The following is a 22285-nucleotide window of genomic DNA, read 5'->3' as shown; positions in this document are numbered from 1 at the left end:
TGCGCAGGGGAGGGGCAGGGAGAGACGGAGAGAGAGTCCCAAGCAGACTCTGTGCTGTCAGCACAGAGCCCGATGTGGGGCTTGATCTCACGACTATGAGATCGTGACCTGAGCTGAAATCAAGAGTTGGACGCTCGACTGACTGAGCCACCCAGGCACCCCCACAAATGACAATTTCTAAGAGGTGAACACGAACACGCGTCTGACGGAGAGGCAGGGGTCAGAAGGCACACGACGCAGAAGGTTCCACCGGAGAAAAGAAAGATGAAAAATATCCGGCTCCGTATGGGAAATGGCAAGCAGTCTGGTAATGCTGGAGGGAACGAGCCAGCCTCCAAACGCTCCCGAGGGTTCTAGGTAGATGGCTCTGGAGCGAGCGGGCAGGGACAGCAGTCCCGGGTGGCAGCAGGGACAGAGGAGAGGGGACGCGGCTGGGAAATGTTAGGAGCAAAACTGGCAGGGCCTGGGGATCGGCTGGCTGGTGGCTTGGGGGGGTGGGGCTGTGAGGCAGGGAGGGGGACTCACTCCTCTCTGGGTTTCATGCTTCTGTGCCTGGCTGGTAACGCTGGGGCTTCCTGCGTTGTGAGGACAGAGCTCGGAACTCAGGTGGAAGAGGGTATGTGCTGGGCAGGTGACAAGCTAAACCTTCAAAAATAATCAGCTTCTCTTTCTGGGAAGCAAATCTCTCTCCGTACCTCATGGCTTTGTTTCCCAGCTAAAGGTATCTGTGCTCGGAGCCAGTTACGGACGCCCGTGTATAAGGGCACAGACACTGCCTCCATCTGGGGCGGCTGGCCCCTCGCGTCCACAGGGACACCCAGATTTACAGGTGCCGCCCACAACGTGTAAGAGCCCAAGTGAGGATCGAGGAGACTTCTTAGGACAGAGTCTTTCTCTTTCCCTGAGCTTTGTTCAAAACAACCGTTCCGGAGCTTTATGGAGACGCTCAGGGCTTAGTGTGCAGGATGCCCGGGCTGGTAGTAAGACAAACAGAATCTCCCGTTGTTTCCCGTGGTCACACAGCCTTTGCCTCCTTCCAAGTTACCCTAGAAAACGGGGGCTCTGGTCTCACCCTTGATAGATACAGGAACAGAAGAAGAACCAGGCTGGAGGAAATAACGGTGCGTTCAAGTCTGGCACCGCTATGTTTCCGGTGCCCCTGCGCATTCAGTCAGAACTCAGCAGTGGGTCACCGAGAAGCCTAGTCGGCATCAGGGGGAGAAATCGCAGCTGGAAAAAGCATCACTGCACCTGAGACCTAAGGAGTGACTGGGGCAGTCTGGGGAGAAGAACAAAGTAAGGCGGGCCAGGGGCAGGGGTGGGGCGGGGGGAAAGAAGGAAGTCTAAGAAAGACAGACAGACAGAACTACAGAGAATGTGTGGGATCAAGAACGACAAAAGAAGAGAAAGTTTCAGAAAGGGCCTGGGGGAAGCAGCAGGGTCCACAGTAGCAGGAAGGATGGATGTTCCGGGGGCTGCGGCTAACGATCTTGGTGAGAAGCTCCAGGAAAGTTCCCAGAGCAGAAACCAGATGCGGTGGGTTTGGGACCGAGGAACCCAGAGGAAGTACACGCAAGGAGGGTCCGACCAAGACAGGAAGTCAGGGAGAGGGGAGCCGCCATACGGGTTAGCAGGTTTAGATGGAGCCTCTCAGACCAGAGACAGGAGAAGAAGGGAGGAGGGGGAGATGCGGAGCAGGGGGGGCGGTGAGGGGAAGGCACTTGTGGGGAGGGGCAGAGGCAGGAGAGGTGGGAACGAAGGCAGGCCCGGAAGGAGAAGCTCCTAGAACTGAGGAGGGATGCCGCACCCCATGGGGCCCGGCACACAAGCCGTGGGGAGCCCAAACGGTCACTCTGGACAGGGTGGCACGGCCACTCGGCCCCACACGGTGGCACATCCTTCAACCCACGACTCTGGCAACCGCAGTTTTTTCAAGCTGCAATATTCTAAATCACAGAAGTCCTGCCGTGACACGATTATCCATCTCATAAACGTCAGAGGCAGGTGGGAGGATAGAGAAGAAGAAGCGTTCCACCGGGCCTCTCAAGTCTTTAGGTGAATACTTGCCCCATAAAGTGACAGGAGAGGGTAGAACGCAAACAATTTAAACGTTCCACGTTGTTGTCGGTGACAGTAAGAGAGCCTAAGTGTCTCCATCAGTAGGTGCGGATTCGTTACAAACACCAGAAGTGTGAGTGGTTTGATCTGTAGGGAAAATTATAGCCAGATAGTATCCAAGAGGTTGCCATGATAGAGCTAAATTGTCTCTGCCTGTCACAGGTTAAAAGAACATTTAAATTCTGGAAGTTCACATCAGCTTTTTCTAGATAACAAATCTTAAGTACCTTCCTATATTCACTCAATTAGTGATTCTGGGCCTCGATAACACTGCAGAGAGAAACTTTCCAACTATCATTCAAATCATATCTAAAAAGGTGGTCATAAATATTTTAAAACCTAAGTGAACTAATAAGACCTAGGCCCATTAAGGATAAGATCTTTTACAACAAATTAAATAAAACAATTTATTGAAGTCTGGACTCAAGATAAGCTAGATTTACTAGCTGACCTTTTATTCATTTAAAGAACGAAATTAGCTCTAATTGCATTAGAATGGAATCCAGTAAATTTCCCCGAGTCTTCTAATGTGGCATCCATGCACGGACGGCTGTAATTGTTTACAAGGAAGATGGAAATGCTTTGATTATAATCTTTCCACTTGTTTTTCTGTGTAGTAAAAGCATTTCCCCAAACCTGAAGTCAGTTTTTCGGACAGCGTGCTGTGTTTTTCCTTACATGCACTGCGTGTTTGGTGTTAAATGAACAAATGACAATGTGCCAGGGGAGGAAATTAAACTCGGAGATTTCATCATAATTTTAGGTCCGCGACAATGAGAGAGGAAGAGACGGAGGCCGAGGACTCCTTGTCTGGAAAAGTCGGAAAAGGGCCGCAGACCTGAGTAGGAATAAACTGGACTCTGGCCTGCTTCCCCTCGGAATTACAGCTGAGACACGTGGGTCAGGGTCTGCTGAGTTTCTAAGTACAGTCAGGGAGCAAGAATCACGTGTGACCCACAACTTGTGCTCCAGTTGTTCAGCTCCTCAGGGAACTTCGTGTGTAATGTCAACATTTTTCACTAGCATGAAAAATAAGTCATTTGCCATAAATTTTAAAATACCGTTATTCTTAAGATTTTTTTTTTGGGGGGGGGGTCAGTGCTCCCGTTCCTTGGCTTCTCTTATAGGCAAACCACCCCGGAAATGTTGCCGTTTCAGTGGCAAGCTAACCAGGGCAATCTTGTGTCAATCTCTTTTTCTTTCTTTTTTTAAATCAAAAGCAGACAGTTTTATTGGACAGAAAGTAAATTAAAAATAGAAAAGCAAAAAGGCCCTCCAAGTCTGACAGGATGATGATCTGAAATGTTCCTTGAACTTGAACTTGACTTCTAAAGGATCTTTTTTTTTTTTTTTTAAACCGACAAGCTTCTTCTCTCTGCCACCTCAGCATGCTCTCGTCAACACGTGAACTAACACTGCCTTGTCCTAAATAAAAGACGCCAATTATTTCTGCCTGCCCCTCGTCCCCCCCTTCTTTCTGGGACCCCCGCCCCGAGGCCCTCATGAGAACTGGTAACGGGAGCAGAAGGGGGAGGTGGGAGGCACCAGGGCTGCTGAGCCCCGAGAACCAGGCCAGCCTTGGGTGACTTGGGGCCATGTCCGTCACCATCCAGTGGCAAGACGGAGTACAGGAAAGCGAGCAGAGTCCTAATGATACTTTCGGAACCCTGGAGACCGCCTCACCTAAAGCCAAATCAACCCCTTTTACTTTGTCCCTTTAAGCTCATTGGGGTTTCTGTCACTTGGAACTACAAAAGAAGAGATCAAGAGATCTTGATCAACACAAAACGAAGATACAAGCGTTTCAACCAGAGACCTGAGGATTCTTTCCAGAGTCTTCTTCACGGAGTGTGCTACCAGGCTACACCTTTGGATCAGAGCTTGTCGCAAGAAACAGTGGGACAGAAACTGTCTTTGTGTCTGCTGTAAAGGCTGCCGTGGAAGGCACTATTTTCTCCCCTAGATCCGCATGGGCATAACATTTCAAGTTTGGTGCCTTGAAGAGCTTTGTCTCTCTTGAGAAACTGAGAGGTATCTTCTTCCTTTTTAAAAACGCTATTTCACTTCTTGCCCTGATTGCTAGGCAGCATAGTTCTATCTGACACGCAATCATTTGCTTCTTTTTCCTCTCCTTGGGATTAGTTTCCTATTTCTATTGTCTAGTAATTTTCTTGTTCTCTTTGAGTTAACGTTCTCGAAGGGATAGTGTCAGTTTGTTTAGACTGGGAAAAAAGTTATATATGAATAAACAAATAAACAACGTTTCACATAAAGAGGGAAAAGGCAGAGAGCAGGATAAAAACCATCTGCTGTGATTTCTCTAAAGAACTCATCACGAGAGCCCACTATACACGTTTCACCCTGTCGAATGCCTTTCAGCTAAATCTGGCTACATTTTGAAATATAAAATGCTTATTTTCCTTTTTTTAAGGCTTTTTAAAAAAGAGTTCATGTATTTGTTTTGAGAGAGAGAGAGAGAGAGCACAAGCAGGGGAGGGGCAGAGAGAGGGGGAGACAGAATCCAGCAGGTTCTGCACCGTCAGTGCAGAGCCCAACACGGGACTTGAACCCACAAATCGTGACCTTGTGGCCTGAGCTGAAACCAAGAATCAGATACTTAACTGAATGAGCCACCCAGGTGCCACAAAATGCTTATTTTCTTTGAAAATATTTTAGTAAAAACATTTTTTTTTAATGTGTATTTATTTTTGAGAGAGAGAGAGAGACAGAGCATGAGCAGGGGAGGGGCAGAGAGCGAGGGAGACACAGAATCTGAAGCAGGCGCCAGGCTCCGAGCTGGCAGTGCAGAGCCCGACGCGGGGCTGGGCCCACGAACCGAACGGCGAGATCATGACCTGAGGCGAAGGTGGATGCTTAACCCACTGAGCGCCCCCAGCGGCCCCTAAGATCACCCTTTCAATGAGAAGCTCCTTTAACGGCGCCTTGAGCCCCACACTTAAACTGAGACGAGCTGTAGGTCCCGTTTGGCCCTGGCCTTCCGGACCGTCTCGTCCAACGGTCCCTGCCCCCGACCTGCCCCAGCACCGTGCTCTGCCGTTCCCTTCCGAGAGGTGGGCGAACGAACGAGCACCGTAAGCTAGCTCGCTCTTCCTCACCTGCTCAGAATAAGCGAACTCGGTGAGCGGGAAGACCGGGAGGACAGATGACACGGCCCGTCCCCAAGTGCAAGTGTGACCTCGCGATCCTCATCAACACAGTCCAGGCGGCCGTGCCTGGGGAAGCGCGCACCTGGCTCGACCGCGAGGCGGGCCTGGGCCTGGGCCGTCTTCGTATGTGCCTCACGGTGCCGCGTCTCCCGGCCATTCTGCTCACCAGCCTCACCGTGCGGACACCGGGGTTTTAAGGGTTAGTGTTCCGCTTCCACCTCCGTTCCTGACTGAGGGCAACGCCGCGTGCCCCTCACCGGGGGGCGTGTTAAAGGCAAGTGCAGGCCCTGCAAAGTCACCCTGAACGTCCACGCTCTCTGGCGGAGGTCCTGGACTTCCCGTAGGTTCTTTAGAATACAGGCTCCAGGCACGTTACAGAAAGGAAAAAACAAGGAACCGCGGTCTTGCCTCGAGGAACAACAACACAGGACGGAGGAAATAATCTAACCTCAAAGTACTTTCCCAGATCAAGGGCAGAAGACCTTCCTCACTTAGGAAACTTTAGAAACTAAATGTTGTCTTCAAGATCTTCCACTGAGAGGGTATAATTTGAGCCCTGTAAAGCTTTTCCCTTTGCCCATAATTTCAAAAGGTTCTATGCTCTGCCTGTTCCTCGGCAATAAACAGCCCCTTCCCCTGGACTATTTAAACCCCCCTTTCCGCATCCTACTCTGCTGGTTAACTTCACTTCAAAAGTGCGCTAGAGCCCCAGGTGCGCACAAACTGAGTAAAGGCACATTTGTACGAATCGACTTCCTCTCTTCCATTATTGCCGTGGAATAAGCCACGTACCCTTATGCTACAACAATAAGAGATCACTTTTAATTTCATACAATTTTCATGTGTCATAAAATACTCTTAAGTTTTTCGAAGCTTTCTTGGCTTGTGCGCCACACGAAAACTGGTTTGGTTCATGGGCCACAGTGGGCTGATCCTTGATTTGGATTAAAAAAAAAAAAAAAGAAAGAAAAAGGCTCTTTACTGATTAAGATACATTTTACATAAAATCCTATTACTAGGTGACACGGGCCTCTTTTTCTCTCTTATTTTAAAATGTAATCTATTTCACTTAATTTATTCCTTTGTTCATTATAAGCACTTCCTTGTGCCTGACTCTGGCCAAATGATTAATTATTCATATAACACGGGGGTTATTTACCTAAATATCCGAAGGTTCGCATATTATATAATGTTATACTGTCATGGGCAATTTGTCTGGAATGTTTGAGTATTACAATTTCCCTAATACTGGACAATCTGTTCCAGGGTAACAGGATCTATTTTTCATATTTCACAATATCTTAAGTGTATGAGTGGCTTATTGAGAGGAGAAAAATAGTCAACAGAATGAATGAAAGATGCTCAAGGGTGGATGAAATGAATATTATTATCAAAGTCTTTTTACAAACCTTAAAGGGATTGAGCAAGCCGAACTCTTGTGGAAGTAAAGATTAAGTCATGGCGAGTTACTGAGAAAATAGTAATAAATGTGAACTAGTAAGAGAAGAGTATTTGTTGAATGATAAACAAGAATATCTTGCCCGTAGAGGAATGAGCCCAAATATAGAATTTTCACAACGATGGTATCAGTTGCTACTTTGGTTGGGCCTCCTTGCTCATCAATCAGCCTTCTGTCCTCCACTGGTTGAGGGAGGAGGGCATTATTCAAATTTTTGTAGGTAAAATAGAGAGCATGGGGTATAAGAGTATCTGGTTTAAAAAAAGGACTGAATCTACAGTATTTTTGTGATACTGTCTAAACTCGTCAGTAACACTACCACCCACTGTCTAGGTTCCTACTGATGAAACCAAAAAGGGTGGAAATTATGCGGATAATTTAGGTAAGAAAAGGATGAACTATTTTCTTCCTTCAATCTTCAAAAGAACACACACTTTCCTAGAAGATCACATTTGCCTCTATACTTCCGTTCATAATAATGATACTGGACTTTTTCAGTGAATTACATTTGGAATCAGCAGATGCAGCAGCATAAAACACACACAAACTTTTAAGAAAGAGTGAACCACTGAGAACACAAAGCATATTTTCTGTTGCCTACTCTACCTACTATATAAGTTCATGGCTCCTACTCTCATTATTATGGCTAAAATCTGAATGACAATTAAATGCCCTGTAAGCCTATTTTCTACACAATATTTGATTGTTTGCAATTTAAACTAATCCATTTTCAGGCTTACTGGTAAAAAAAATAAGGTTGTAAACTAGTACTTACAGCTGATGGAATTCATTTAAACGATATACAGAATGATTTTTAGAAAAAGAATAGTTTTTACCATAATTTACAAAAATAGACCGATGTTTTATCACCTTATTAAAATCACGTAAGAGTGTTGTAGACCTTAATTCGTATCTTAAAAATGAATTAAAAAAAAACAACCAGCCAACTAAATTTACTTTAAAGAAGGGTGAGCTGATAGGATGATTCTGTGAAAATTAAGACCAACAGTGATCATGGGGTTTACATTTCCAGTTCTCTCTTAAACAAACAAACAAACAAACAAGCAGATAGTTAAGACTTCACCAAGCCTTTGGGTGGCAGTATCTTTGTTTTTAGGTACAGAATAAAACCATGAGAATCTCCGTTCTTTGTCACAGTGATTAAGAATGACTCGAGAAGAGGGATACGACAGCGAGTGCATCCAGTATATCGTTTCTCCCTTTTCAGATAACCAGGACCTTCAGAATTACGCAGACCCCACGTCATGTCTTCCGAAAAGGGAAAAAGAACAAGAAGGGATCCTGGATGTCAAAGAAAGCAATAAGCATTTACTCTGAGGAAGAAACCAATACAACTTGAAAAATGAAGAATTCTCAAAATAAAGCTTGACCCTCCACGTTCACACCTGGAAAAGGTGAGAGTTCTAAGCCCACCAGGAAGGAGCAGAGACGGGCAAGTTCGATTCCCTTCGCTCTAACGGACAACGGACAACGAGTATACTTACATCTTGTCTTGGCCAGCGCCAACTCTCAGCGTCAGCCGGGGGATGACCGGACTGGGGGCGGGAAGCACCGGTTCCACTTTTATCTGTTGGAGTTATTACAGGGGAGTTAAATGCATTTTCAGCGAAAGACCTCCCACCTCTTCTCCTCCTGCCTCATTTCCATAAACCTCCCAGGCCAGTTTAAGCCTCAAATGTGGCTACCATGCCAGATGCAAGGTTACTCTGGGCGAATTTTGCTTTTGCTTCTCAACAACTGAAGGCTCTCTGGCATCATGAGAAATTCCCCAAACTTGACTCACTTTACCTAAGCGTGGGAGTTCTTTCTTTCTTCCTGGTCATGCTTAATTTCTTGCATTTTATTGTTAGAGTTTTTAGACATTTGGCAAACACTTACATCATTGCCGGACTTCATGTAAATAGAAAAAAAAATGCAATGATATCTCCACAATAGGATAAAACGCATCTATTTATGGAACTTGAAAAACAAGAAACTCGTCTTAAGTCTGCGTTATCATATAAGAAAACGGAAACACTAAGTGTACTTGCTCCGTTTTTTTTTTTTTTTTTTTGGCTGGTGGCCAACAGATCCAAAATACTGTAAAAGAAGAAACATACACTAGGATTTGTAGTGAAGGCAAGGACCGATGGCTAAGTTGAAGATCTTCACAAATACTGGAGCTAAGAGAAAGGGGATTAAGTCTGATTATACGGGGGTTCCTCACGATTGGTGGTCTCAAGGGGCCATGGTAGAGTATTTTGAACGAGCAGACCGAACAGAAGCCCCGTCGTTCAAGTTACCATCTATACTCTGAGTTTTTCAACAAGTGTTTTGTTGGCATTTTTGGTTGGGACAGTTCTTTGGGGAACGGAAGTGTCCAGGAGCTGCCAGATGTTTGACATCCCTGGTCGTGGGGTACGGAAGGATGCAACACTACACTGCAAACCACTGAAGGGGAATGAATATGTAACATAATGCTCGATATATATCTCGTTAATCTGTTGCACATCGATCAAAGTTACTATGTTGTCCTGTGTTTTTACCTATCCCCCTTTTTAAATCCATCGTCACATCAAGATCTGTGATTTCAGCCATTCTCTCTCTCTCTTTAAATAATGATTTATTTTGAGAGAGAGAGAGGTCACACGTGGAGGGGAGGGGCAGAGAGAGAGAGGAGAGAATCCCAAGCAGGCTCTGTGCTGTCAATGCAGAGCCCGACGTGGGGCTCAGTCTCAAACTGTGAGATCATGACCTGAACTGAAATCCAGAGTTGGATGCTTCACCGACTGAGCCCCTCTCCACCACTGTCTTGAACAGTGTGCGGGACGTGGGAGGCACTCCAAGACTGAGTTAACAAGTGCAAGCGCTCTGAACTCCCTGCCCCTTGGGTACTTCACCATTTGCCCAGGATCAATCTAAAATCATCCTCAAGGGCACGGAGTAATTTCAAAGAAAAATGTAAAGATCATGTAAACTTGTACCATCAGAAGCTGCAATTCCATCTGTGCCTTTAATGCTATCTGTGTGTCTGGACGACCAGCTAAGTTAGGTCAAGGGCAGAGACCGTGTCTGTTGTGTTTATCGCTACTTCATAGTGCCCATCACAGGCACTGGCATATAAGTGCACAGGAGATACATTGAAAGAATTTATCTGAAGCAATGACGTCACACCCTTACCTCTTCCGAGCCGAGACCTATCCCGTGATTTCCTTTCCTCCTCTGCCCCTCAAACTCCATAGGAAAACCCACTGAGGCCACCAGGCAGGACTCCTTGAGCCCATAACCTACAAACTTCTCTGCACCCACAACCGCACTCGTCCGTGTCCTCCAGTCTTTTAAGGAAACTTCCTTCTCACCTAGGCATCCTCAGCTCTGCAGTTCTGTTATTTCCTTCTAGCTTTTAAGTGTGCTCCCCGCGATCTTAAAAATCCTGCCTGCCCTTCAGCATCTCGCTGACAAGCTCTCCTATTTTCCAGCCTCACTTTATTGTCTCTGCCTTCACTTACTCATTCCTCGACCCACACCAATCCGCTTTCTGTCCCAGCCAGGCCACTAAAGCCACGCTCCCTAGACACCAATCATTTCCTGATGTCCTGGTATGTTCTCCACTGTGGGTCTTACCACACCTCTTCCTTCTCCTCTACGATGTCCTGACCTTACTTGGCCCCCTCGCCACTCCTCACTTTCTTCACTGAGCTCGTCCACGCCCATGGTTTCGATCGTAGGTTTCACATACATCGTGCCTTCAAAACCTCCCTCTCTAGACTAGTGCCACGGGCACAGAATATTACCCGAGCATTTTCAACTAAATATCCTGTATATCTCATCTCACCACGTGGAAACTTAAACTTACCAACTTCCCTATACAAACCTGCGCCTCCAAACGGTCTCACTTTTGGCAAATGTCTCCTCCACTTGCCAGTGCTTTGGCCGGTATGTCCAATGGTTTTCCTTAAGGCCTTGGGGGACCAAGGGTCACTGGGGGGTGGTCAAAGCAAGACCCATGGGTAACTAGCTAGGGTTTGCATCCACTCCCCCCTCGCCCCCCCCCCCCCCCCCCCCCCCCCCCCCCCACTCCTTCGTAACAAAGAGTTCCTTATGTAACCAAATCTGAAAAACACTAGTTTGGTGTATTTTGTAAACTATTACGATTTCTCTATTTTCCTTACCTTTCTGTAGCATCTGTGGAAGAACAGACAAATATATCCAAACTGAACATTTTAAACCACTTACTATTTGCCAGGCATTGTGGATGGATATTTTTCAGATGTTCCCATACGGGTTTTTTAACCAACACGTAGGTAGGCATTACCGTTTCTGGTTTACAGGGAAACTGGATCATATAGGAAGCAACCATTTTCCCTTTTCCTTTTTCTCTTCTAAGGTCACACAAACAGCAAAAGTGGGATTGGGTTCAGTTTTGTTTCAGAGAATGGAAAACTGCATAAAGTTGCTCTATTCAAGCCTTCAGGGCCATATGGTCATAAGTGATGAGTAAGATTCCACATTCCTTTGACCTACAACGCTGTTAATCACGTACTTAATCTTTTCTTAAGCTTGATTTAAACATAAAGCTGCTCTCTACCTTGAAAAAAAATCTTTATTATTATTATGCTTCTTCACACTGTAATTTGGTGGATTCCTGTTACCACGCTACACAATAATTATAACTCACACTTGCATAGCACGAAGTGTGTTCCATATTCGGGATCCGATTGGCTCTTCAAACTCTGCACGGTGGGTGTGGAAGGTATTGTCACCCTCGAGCACGGGGGACTAGAAGGATTAAGTGGTCTGCCCAGAGTTTACAAAGTTAGTAAATACACTACCTACAGGTAGGCCTCCTGACACAGGTAGGCTCTCCCATGCTGCCCCTTGACTCTCTGCCTCCCATTTGGAGTCCTTTTTGCTGGGAATGCTGATGTCTTACATGGAGGCAGCTACTCACTTTCTCTGTAAATGTCTTTTATGATGAATGACATATATTTGTGAGATGGCTAGCGTTGGTTGTAAAATATTTTTTCTCTACAGAAGGCTAACTAGTTTACATGGAAACTGTGGTTGACATTGGCCTCGACTCCATTCCACTCAACTGGCTGGGTTTTTGATGCTGTCTTAAGTAATTCGTCAGAGTAAAAGAATCAAGACATGGTTTGCTTATGACCTACTGTTGTAAAAAGTTAAACGGTACAACATGCAAAAACAAAATGAGCAAACAGAAACAGATACATTTTGTGAGTCCAATTAAAAGCGGGAGATACGTGTTCCGAAGACAAGAGATGGTTTGTAGACTTGTGGAAATAATGAATGATTCAGAACACGTTACCTTAGTTCCAAATTTTACCTGTAATTGATGATGTGGTGAGCACATCATCCAGGGACACCTTTGGGAGTTAAAGCGGGGGCTGTTATTTGCTCCCCAAAAAGTGTGTAAACTGGTACTGTCTCGGGCAAACCAGGACACCTAGTAATCCTACCCTACGAATACTTAAAACCTTAATTTCATTCTTATTCTTAAAGAAGCTGAACTTCAACATTTAACTTAAAGATAACATTCAAGCAAGGACAGAAAAAGATTAATGAGGATGCTAATAATACATCGGGAGATACGATGCATACGGGAAATACAATTTCTACATTAAAATGTCATGCCAGACTTCGGTTTACATTAACTTTACCCAAGAAGCTCACCAAAATAAAAACAAAGACACCTCCTGCGTTCACAAAGTAATTTCTCGTGTGGGCTTTCCCAGAAATCAATAAACTCAATGCCAATTATCTCGATTCCTTAAACCGCCCGCCTCATGCCATCTTCCAGGGGCGCCAAGCCAAAACCTGGGGACGACGTGAGCGTCTAAGGGTTAAAATAAAAGCAGTGCACTTGAGAGTGAGCGGAGAATTGGGGCGCGCAGAGCATTTACAGTGGATTACTAAGCTTCCCAATCCACCAAAGAGCAAAGTCCAGTAATAGAAGACTCCTTTGTAGCTAACTAAAAATACATTGTCAGTGGATTTGTCCAGTTTTATGTATAAGCAATACTGCTTTCACCTGAACTAATACTAGTAGTCATATAAGCCCCTTATTGCCATGTGCTGCATTTTTTTGCTAATCTTCAAGGATTTAGCTTCTTTGCCACATACCTCGGGGCACCAACTGATAAAGCTCTAACTCTCCATTTTTCCAGGACACCAGCAGTGCGGCCTTGCAAAAAATGAAAATCGTTCAAGAGATTTAAAGGGGAAATTTATTTTTAAAATCCTGACTTGAAGCAAAGAGGTGGATTTTTAAAAAGCTTATCTATAAAGAATCAGTTTAAATTTAAATTCTATCTTGGAACTCTTTCATGCATTCCAGCTTTAAAGTTTATCTTCTGACAGGGACTTTCTGCAAAGGTAATGGGCAGCTTTGTCAATATAATCTGGCCAAGTTTTTATTTTCTATTTTTTCAACGTTAAACTTCTTTCATTAAAAAAAAAAAAATGTATGTGTGCTAGATAGGGTAGCAGCAAGTTCAGTAAATGCTACATCAGATCCCCATCTATGCTAATGTGTCAGAAAAATATCCAGAAACAGCACTGACGCAGAGCCAATGTTGATCATCTAATATTCTGGATGCAGAATTAGGGTGGCTGGTAAGCACTTTGTGGTCTTTCTTACCAACTGAGGTCTTTACATTAATTCAACTTAGAAACAGATTCTAAATACCGATAAACTGTTTAAGATATGAAAAAGACAGCCAGAAGAAGTTCTATGGTGTGGTTAGGCATGACAAGTGGAATCCAGTAAGGACAACTGAAACGGAACGCAGGCTCTCATTAAGCGCTCATGTTCATTCACACAAAGACTTGGAGATAGGTGGCCTCCGGTAAGCGTCTATAAATTCAAACACACTCGTGCAAACGTTAAGCTGCTGGCTTCCTCTTGGAACAGACAGAGACAAGGAACAGGAAGGGAATATTTCCCCCTTTTCGCTGGATTATTCTTTTTACTGTAAACCCTTCGTTTCACTAGTTAATCATGGGAGCTGATGAGAAAAGACTGGAAAGGAGTCCATCACTCTCAACAGAAGGGAAAACACTGAGAGCCTTTTGTTAAAGGCCAAACCAGTAAGACTGTCTGTCATCCTCCACATAATAAACTATTTTCATTCAATAAAAGATTATTTGAGGGCAAATGCAAAGGGATTTGGGGACAGGTGAAAGAAACATGAAACATTTTAATTGTGCCTATTCCTGAAGTCATTAAAGCACAGAGGACCCCCACTGCTGGTGCTCTAAAATATGGTGGTCGAACAGGAGCTCCCTAAGGTCTCTTCAGGGACTAAACTTTTCCAAGATCACAGTTCGCCTTACTCCCGAGAGTGAAGCCCTGTCTGTCCCTCTCATCAGCTCCGTGGGGGTGACCGGCTGAGAAGGCCATTTTGGGTAACAAGCACACGGGCTTTGCTCAGACAGAGCTGGGCCAAGTCCCAGCTCTTCAAGCCACCAGCTACAGCAAGCTACTCAACCTTCCTGGGCAGTTGCCTCCACTCAAAGCAGGAGCAACACCACCAAACCCTCCGGGCTGTTGGCAGCCAAATTCTGGCCAGGTCTGGCGCTCGTATGCGCTCGATAAACAGCAGTTACTCTTATCGTTTACTATCTGAGTTAGTTCATCCAGTAGCTGATGTTCGCCCAAAACAGCATTCATTGATCAGGAGCATAAAAACTGGGGGAATCCTTTATGGAATTTATGAGCTTTTTGCTGCAAGCAGATCTCGATCATCTGTTGGGCCCGTCAGCAACATTATTGGTTAGTTGTGAGGAAACTCTGGAGAGTCATCTTAAATGACACCAACTGGTCTTCACTTAAGAGTTTTCTATGAGAGGGCGGAAAAGAAGGCCTTTACAAGCTAAAAGTGTCTTGGAGAAGGTATGAAATTATTGTTTGTAAGCAGAGGTAACCCACACCTTACGCTGTATCTTGCGGTCTCCTCCGGGTACTGAATAGACAGACAGAGGGAAGGGAGCAGAGGGCCCGAGGGGTTTGAAGAGGCTGGTGCAAAGTAGGAACTTGTGGAGCTAGAATTGAGAGCCACGTCCGTATGCCTGCCAAAGCCCACGATCTTAGCGGGCCAGCACTGCGGGTTGTGACATCATCATCTTTTGCAGGAAACTCTCCCAGGCCTTCTCAGATCATACTCGAGAGCATAAAAACAGTATTGCCAAATCTGACGGATGGATTTTGGCTCCTGTCTTGTATCGGGTTTTATGTACGACTGTCCACTTCCACTAACAAATAATGAGACATCTTCTTATTTTTCTTCACAGAAATCCTCCTTCCAAAAACCACTTAAGATGCCAAGAGTAAATTTTAATTAAAGTAGTCCTGGAACATTCATCTAAACTTCAAAAACCCACAGTAACTAAATGAAGTCATGTAGTGCATTCACCGACAGACGGAAATGGACACTGTGACTGCTCTGAAATGTACTGTTACCTTCGTCACCGCTAAAGCTACCAGGGGGATGTTTGTGACGAGGCAGCACAATTGCTCTTAATACATTTTCCATAAACAATTAGTTTGGTTCTCTTTTAAAGAGGTGAAAGATCAGACCCGTAACCCTGACTAGCGCGTACTATTGCACGTAACGGGGAACAAAGACTGTGCCTAAGCCACTCTATTTTGGATCACTGCCCCTTCTGGAAAGATGATCTTTCCTCCTGATGACGCACCACTGAGCCGGGGGGCCTTGCACACATTATTTCAATTAATCCGTTTTTTCTTTCACGTAGGAAAGGATCGTGGCCAAGAACATCAATTGTAGCATCTCACAGCCTGGGTTGAAATCACGGCTCCTGCTTACAACTCAGGTTGATCGTGGGCAACCTGATTAGTCTCTCTAGGCCTCAGCTTCTCATCTTAAAGTAATAACAATTATGGTCTCTGCCTTACAGAGTCGTGGTAAGAAATTAAACTTACGTGTAGCGTCTACATGGTGTGTAGCCTACAGTAATTCCTCAGTAAATATTAACTGCTACTGTTTTTGCTGCTTTTCAACAAGTGTGAGTCACCATAAGCCCACTTTAAATACAGATGGAGTACCTGAGGAGTAAAGAAACCAGAAAACATGCTCGGGGTCTTCACTCAGACTTGCTGGATTCCAAGCCCAAGGCTCCTTCAACCTACCACGCAGATCTCCGTTCAATTAACGGTATCTTCAGCGGTTCTTGTATTGATAAATGTGGGTATGGTTGGTAAAAAGGTTTACAGGGAGGTAAAATAAATATGGGGAGATGTTTTTATCAAAAGAGTGCCCTTGTTGGCCGATCTGGGTCAAGGTCTGTGAGGGTGGCTCCTGGGAGATGGTCAGGGTGAGGACAAAGAAGGACACTGTGGTCCTCATTCCTGTGACAAGACATCTTCTTGGGGAGACTGAGATGTGCCTTATTTTGGTCTGTGGATATGTAAGAGAACTCTGAAAGCCTGTGTAACCCAATTTCAGGTATACTTTCATTCACTCCTATGGCTTGACGCTCGGGGAGGATTAAGTGGGGCTGAAAAAGCAGAAGTCAAGGTCTACGTTAATGTCTCGATTTCCCCACCCTGTCAGTGGCATCTGCCCGGGCTGCGCGAGCTTTTATCCCTTCCTATCTGCACGAAGAGCTGAACTTTAAAAGGTGCCAAGGAAGAAGAAGTAATTTTCCAACACCGTAAGCGGAGCTGACTCGGCCTGTCATACGTGAGTTAGCCGGTCCGGTCCAAAGCAGGAGCAAGCTCCAGGTCTCTACCTTTTACGGGCGGATTCGTGAAGAAATAATAACGCTTGCCTTCACCATCAGCGTCCTCTCCCTTTCCTGGGCACTTACTTATGTGCCACATACGGTACTAAGCACATCTCAGATGTAATCTCATTTAATCCTGAAAAGTAACTTGCCCAGCGTCTTACAGCTAAAAGAAGCCAGGATTTGAACTCAGGTTTAACTCCAGAGACGGCTCTGTTTATTCTTTTTAAAGACCTCATAAGACAGCCAACTGCTATACATTTTTATCTTCTGTCATTTATCTGAGCCGTAACCTATCCAAAGCGTTACAAGGGCTCGTATTCTCCTGTCAGGTGAAATCTAGCAGGGAGTCCGAGGGACTTTTCTTTCCCAGGGTCAGCTAGAAGCTGAGGAAAGGCAAGGACTGCCGCTACAAATCTAATCCGACGGGCTTCCCTCAAATTCACAGTGGTCGCTGAAACAAACAACTCCACTGACTTTCCAGAGTTAAGGCGGGACCGAAAGGAACGGAACCCTGTGTGACCCGCTGAGGGCTCGCTCTGAGCTGCCCCCGGGTGGCTGAGTGACCGCCTTCTGCCGGGCGACAGAGCCCCAGCAGTAAACGTTTCGAAACCGTGAAGAGGATCTTGGTGCAGATGACCTGGCTTTTGCTGGTTGTGTGACCTTGATCTTGGACAAGCCAGTCTCCTCAGACCCAGTTTCTCGTCCACAGAGGGTGACGGCAATATACCTGCCGGACCTCAGCCGCAGGTGTGTCAGGAGGAGACGACACGCTTCGTGGCAGTTCCAGGAGCTGCACACGAACCACGTAATGACAAGATGACTGTTAAAACGGGAACGGGAGCTGGAGCTCTGTGTCTGGTTGACTCGCTGGTGTTCAGTTAGGAGTATCGGAATTTCCGCTCTATTTCTTTACGTTTTAAGCAGAGCCAAGGGGTACAGAAAAAGAACAAAGGCAGGCAGAAAAATGTGAGAGCTGCCATTACAGCCTGTCGGCTGAACTAATTTTTCTAGGTAAGTTTGAGATTTTAAAAAGTGCAGAAATACTGCTAGGTGATAGATCTGCCGGACGTCGAATACATCTTATCTTATTATTGGAAAAAAATGACTGGGTATAATTTTCTGGCCAGCCTCCGAGAGGACCGTTTCTAGAAGGCAGGGGAAGGATCTCTGGGAATCTGTGGGGATGCCACCACGGACCCCGAGACGCTTTTTAAGAAAGCTTAAAAGACACTTTCCAACCATCCAGTCAAGCACTGTCATCCAGGAACCATGAGCTGAGGAACCAGACCACAGAGAGCAGAGGTCACATTCTGGGCCCAAAGGCTTGAGGTCCCAGTTTCTACAAAACCACGGGATACGTATCGGCCTCTTGGGCTGTCCTCCACGGGAGCCTGATTTACTCACATTGTAAACTATCTGGGATTATTTTCTGCCCACCAACCAGGCTGCCTGATCAGCCCAGGTACTCAGAAACATGTCCTAATCTTATTAAAGCAGAAAAGAGAAGGATAAGAGATGCGGCAGAAAGCAGCGAAAGGTCCTAACCTTAAACACTTGCAACCACGGCCCACGGAAAGGAAACAGGAGTCCTTACCGAGGGGCTCCACGGGCCTGGCTGTCCCCTTAAAACAGTGCCACAGGGTGCGTGCTCTTAGAAAGATGGAGGCTGTCTTTTTTGGGGGGCGGGGTAGCGAATATTCGGGCAGTACACCTGATGATTACAGAAATACTATTTACAGATTTTTTTTTTTTTTAACTGGCAGGGATTCGTTACCATGCTTAATGAACAGAGGGGTTATAGTCTGCGATTATAGGTTCCTCCTAGGCTACGAACTTGTTAACATGTTTCAGCACGGAGGGGGCTTGATTACAAGTTTGTGGGTCTTAGAATTAAAATTCAATTCAATTCCATAACCACGTTCCGAATCTCCTCCCGGCTAACTTACGGGCCATCTGCCTCGGACACGCAGCTCTAACTGCTGGCTTTTTTACCTGAGTTTTGCCACAGGACGGTGTTCAGAGAGTGCCAGAAATGGAAAAGTGCTTACTTTTTCATGCTTGTGTTTCTCCTTCTCTTTTTCTCTCTTCTCTCTCTCCCGCTTCTCTCTCTCCCTTTCCTTCTCTTTCTTCTCCTTCTCCTTCTCCTTCTCTTTCTTTTTCTTCTTCTCCTTTTTGTCCTTTTTCCTCTCTTTCTCCTTAGGCTTCTCTTTTTCCTCCAGCAGCTTCTCAGGAAGCATGGAGGACAAGGCGGGCAGCCCGGCCGGGACCCTGGCGGCCGCCGCGGGGCTGAACACGGGCAGGGCCGCGTCCTTCGGGGGCACCACGAGGGGGGCCGCGGGTGTTCTCAGCCTCTCCTCCCGCCCCTTGTCTTTAACCTTTTCCCGGTCTCTCTTATCTTTGTCCCTCCTGCCTTTGTCTCTATCTTTCTTCTTCTCTTTATGCTTCTCTCGCTCCTTCCTTACCATCCCATCTTTCAATCTCACTTTTGCATCGACTTCCTCAAATTCTTTTATTTTAAACTTATAGGGATCCGGCTCTTCATCTTTAAGAAATTCCTTCCACGGGTACCTGGCTTCCTTGCTGCTCTCCTTCTCCTTCTCTCTCTCTTTCGCTTTATCCTTCTCTTTGCTTTTTTCCTTGCTTTTGTCTCTTTCCCTCTCCTTATCTCTCTGCTTCTCTTTCTTTTTCATTTTGGTCTTCAGTTCCTTTTTCAACTTCCTCTTGACCTCCACGGAGGAGGGCAGTTTGGCTTTCTCCTCGTACACCTTGTGCAGAGGTTCCGGGGTGGGAGGGGAGACCGAAGGAGAGGAGATGTAGGGAAAGCCGGGAGGCAGGTTTGCAGGTGCTCCCAGTTTTGCTTTCCGCACCACCTCATCGATCGACGCATCCATGGTCCACGAGTTGTCGGAACTGGAGGCCCCACCCGAGAGGGGCAGAGGGGTGGATCCTGCCTTAGGGACACTGTTGGAGGAGGTGGAAGCTTTTGGAGTAGTACATTCCGCACCTGAAATTCTCTTAGGGCTGGTAAAAATGTCTCCTTCGGATTCGGATCCCGAAGAAAACTCGAAAGGGTCTGGCTCTCGCTCGGCGCAAGCCCGTGCAATCACGGCATTGATCGAGTCGTCGATCGTTCGGTCCGTCACGACCGCCTTCTTCGGCTGATTCTCACTGTTGAGTTTGCCAGCATCCGGGGGCGTCTGTATTTGTTTTACCTGAAGGGTTTCTTTACTAAGTTTTTCACTTATCGTAGCAGAAGGAGTCCTGTTTGGTGTTTCAGGTCTGACAGGTGCTTGGGGAATATGAGTCATAACCTTGGGACTCTTGGGGCTTTTGGGGCTCTTAGAGCGTCCAGGAGACTTCTTCTCTTTGGATACGGTTTTTGGTGACCGAATAGGACTTCCGACCATTGCTGGTGACTGCGCAGTTTTAGGTGACTTAGTCTTCTGTCCCGGAGAACTGGTTTTAGTCTTTGCTTTAGGTGTAAACGATTTGGCTTCTAATGGTTTTGTGATTGGCATTTGTGATTTTGCGACTGGAGCCAACATCGGTGGCTCTGGTGACGGAGGGACTAGGTCTGTATTGTCCTGCACGTGGACCGGAGAGAGCATTGGTGGGATCTTTTGGGTATTTATTGAGCTGAGGGGTTCTCGGGCTTCCAGTAATACGACATCCAGGGTGTCCCCTTTAGTGCTTAACAGCCGCGGTCGCTTGATGGCAGGCATTTCCTCAGCTTCGGGACTATCCAACGGTCTCTTACCCAAGAAATTCTCATCATTAATAATTTCCTCCTCCTCCAATTCATCGTCTTCTTCCAGGGGAACCTGCATGGCTTCTGCTGACGTACCCCCATCCGTGGGCACCTGCTCTTCCTCCTCTGGCAAGGGAAAAGAAAAGAGGTGTTACTGGAATATTTTAAAGATCCTAGCACATGAGAACAACGCTTCAAACGTGATTTCTAGGAAAGAAAGGAGCTTATGGACGGCGTTTAGAGAGCAAAGCGGTAGATCCTCAAGGATCTTCCAGACTTGCACGCCATCATTCTTTGAAGAGTGCCGGCCAGTGACAGCAGATATACAGACTGTCGGTCTCCTGCTTCCGCAACTCTTTTCCTGGCCTCACCGAACACGTCTTTCTCCCTCTTGTGTAAGCTCGTGCATGTGCACCCGCCCCCCCGCCTCCCCCCCCAACACACATACATTATCTCTAAAGATCTAGAGATGGGTTATTGTAAGACTCCTATCCTCAGAAATGACAAAAAGGCATACCTACTTTTAGGACTCCTATAACAAATGTTAATTCTTGGAGTTTAGAAGACACAAGCCTCCAACCTGGATATGATTCACCCACGGTTCATGTCTTCTGCTTTGCTTGCTGATGTCAGCACTTTGAGAGAGAGTGTGGTGCAAATGGCATATATCCCGGCTTTGCCATTAGAAAGACGCCGTTTCCGCTAGCATTCCGGCACTACGGGGCAATGGGCCTTGGGCAATCTCTTGACCCCCTCAGCCTATTTCCTGACCCTTCAAAAGGGACTAATGGCACTTGACCTGCCTACTTGACCGAGTTGCTTTAAGATCACGTTATTTCTTTCTACACGTACCAGCTGAGCATGTCACGGTTCAGCAGGGGACACAATGTATGTGCATAGCACAGGGAAAGTGACCAGCACCAGAAGACGGACGAAGAGTGACCATGGGTCAAACAAACAGATTACTGCAATGCTAAAGATCTACGGAAGACTTCACAAATCAGGCAGTGCTTTGGATTTCTGGGGACCAGGAAGGGTGAGCACAGGGGGGAGGAACAGACGACGAGGAGGCGGAGGTGGAAACGCCAGGGGGGTAATCCGCCGGGCAAGCACGGTGCAAGTGGGGAGCGGCACAAAGTGGGCCCGCTAAGGTTGCCTCCAGATCCGAGCAGCTTTGAATTCCAGAAAAACTAAACCATCTTTCCTCTGCTGGCCGTTCGGACCTAGGGAAGATGTTTAGACAAGGAAGAAAAATTTCAGGGTGTATGTGAACAAATGATTCTAGCAGGACCATATACGATGGATGGGAGGGACCAGTACAATGGAGAGGGGACGAGTCAGAAGTTGCTGAAATGATGTAGGTAAGTGACGACAGGGTCCGAACAGAAGAGTGGTAACAAGAGGAAGCAATGGAGGTGGAGGACATTTTGAATACAGAATGAACGGAATCTAATAAATGATGGGGTCAAAGGGTGGACAAAGGAGTCAAACACCATTTCAAGGCTCTGAGCCCCGGTGAGTGAGCAGCGCAGTCATTAATGGAAAGAAAGAAAGAAAGAAAGAAAGAAAGAAAGAAAGAAAGAAAGAAAGAAAGAAAGAAAGAAAGAAAGAAAGAAAGAAGGAGGATTATTAGTTAGCGCAGTCCCTAGACACAGAGTCGGGTGGACAGTTAATGATGTCTAACACAAGACAAATTTGAGACATAACTACTGTTAGCAGTCCTTGAGAATGACACTATCATCCGTCCAGGTACCTGAGTCAGAAACATCATTCCAGACCACTTCTTTCCTTTGTCTCCATTTCCACACTGCGGGCACAATTTCCTACTGCATTTCCTTTAATGTGCTTTCCCCGTGGCTACTGTGGTTAGTTCATTAGTTCAGATCCCCGGCGCCTCTTGTCTGTACTTCTCACTAGTCTCTACGCCTCCGGCTCCAGTCCCGTCTTTCACATTGCCTTACTGAGGCCACAAATCTGAGTATATGACTTCCTGCATTTTTTTTTTTAATGTTTATTTATACT

The 22285-nt window shown here is 46.2% G+C and overlaps 1 protein-coding gene across 1 annotated transcript in view; it reads right to left on the bottom strand.

Moving 5' to 3' along the window:
- TAF3 (TATA-box binding protein associated factor 3) overlaps window positions 1–22285 on the bottom strand; it is a 181697-nt gene that overhangs the window by 28405 nt on the left and 131007 nt on the right. The window contains exons 3-4 of the mRNA XM_043562460.1: window positions 18564–20389; window positions 8250–8332 (exon numbers count right to left, since the gene is read on the bottom strand). Coding sequence (XP_043418395.1) covers window positions 8250–8332; window positions 18564–20389 — 1909 coding nt within the window. The remainder of the gene's footprint in view (window positions 1–8249; window positions 8333–18563; window positions 20390–22285) is intronic.

This window comes from Prionailurus bengalensis, chromosome B4 (genome assembly GCF_016509475.1).
Source record: "Prionailurus bengalensis isolate Pbe53 chromosome B4, Fcat_Pben_1.1_paternal_pri, whole genome shotgun sequence".
NCBI classification, from domain to species: Eukaryota; Metazoa; Chordata; class Mammalia; order Carnivora; family Felidae; genus Prionailurus; species Prionailurus bengalensis.
The sequence above is the reverse complement of the archived record's forward strand: the minus strand, read 5'-3'. Positions and strand labels throughout refer to the sequence as shown.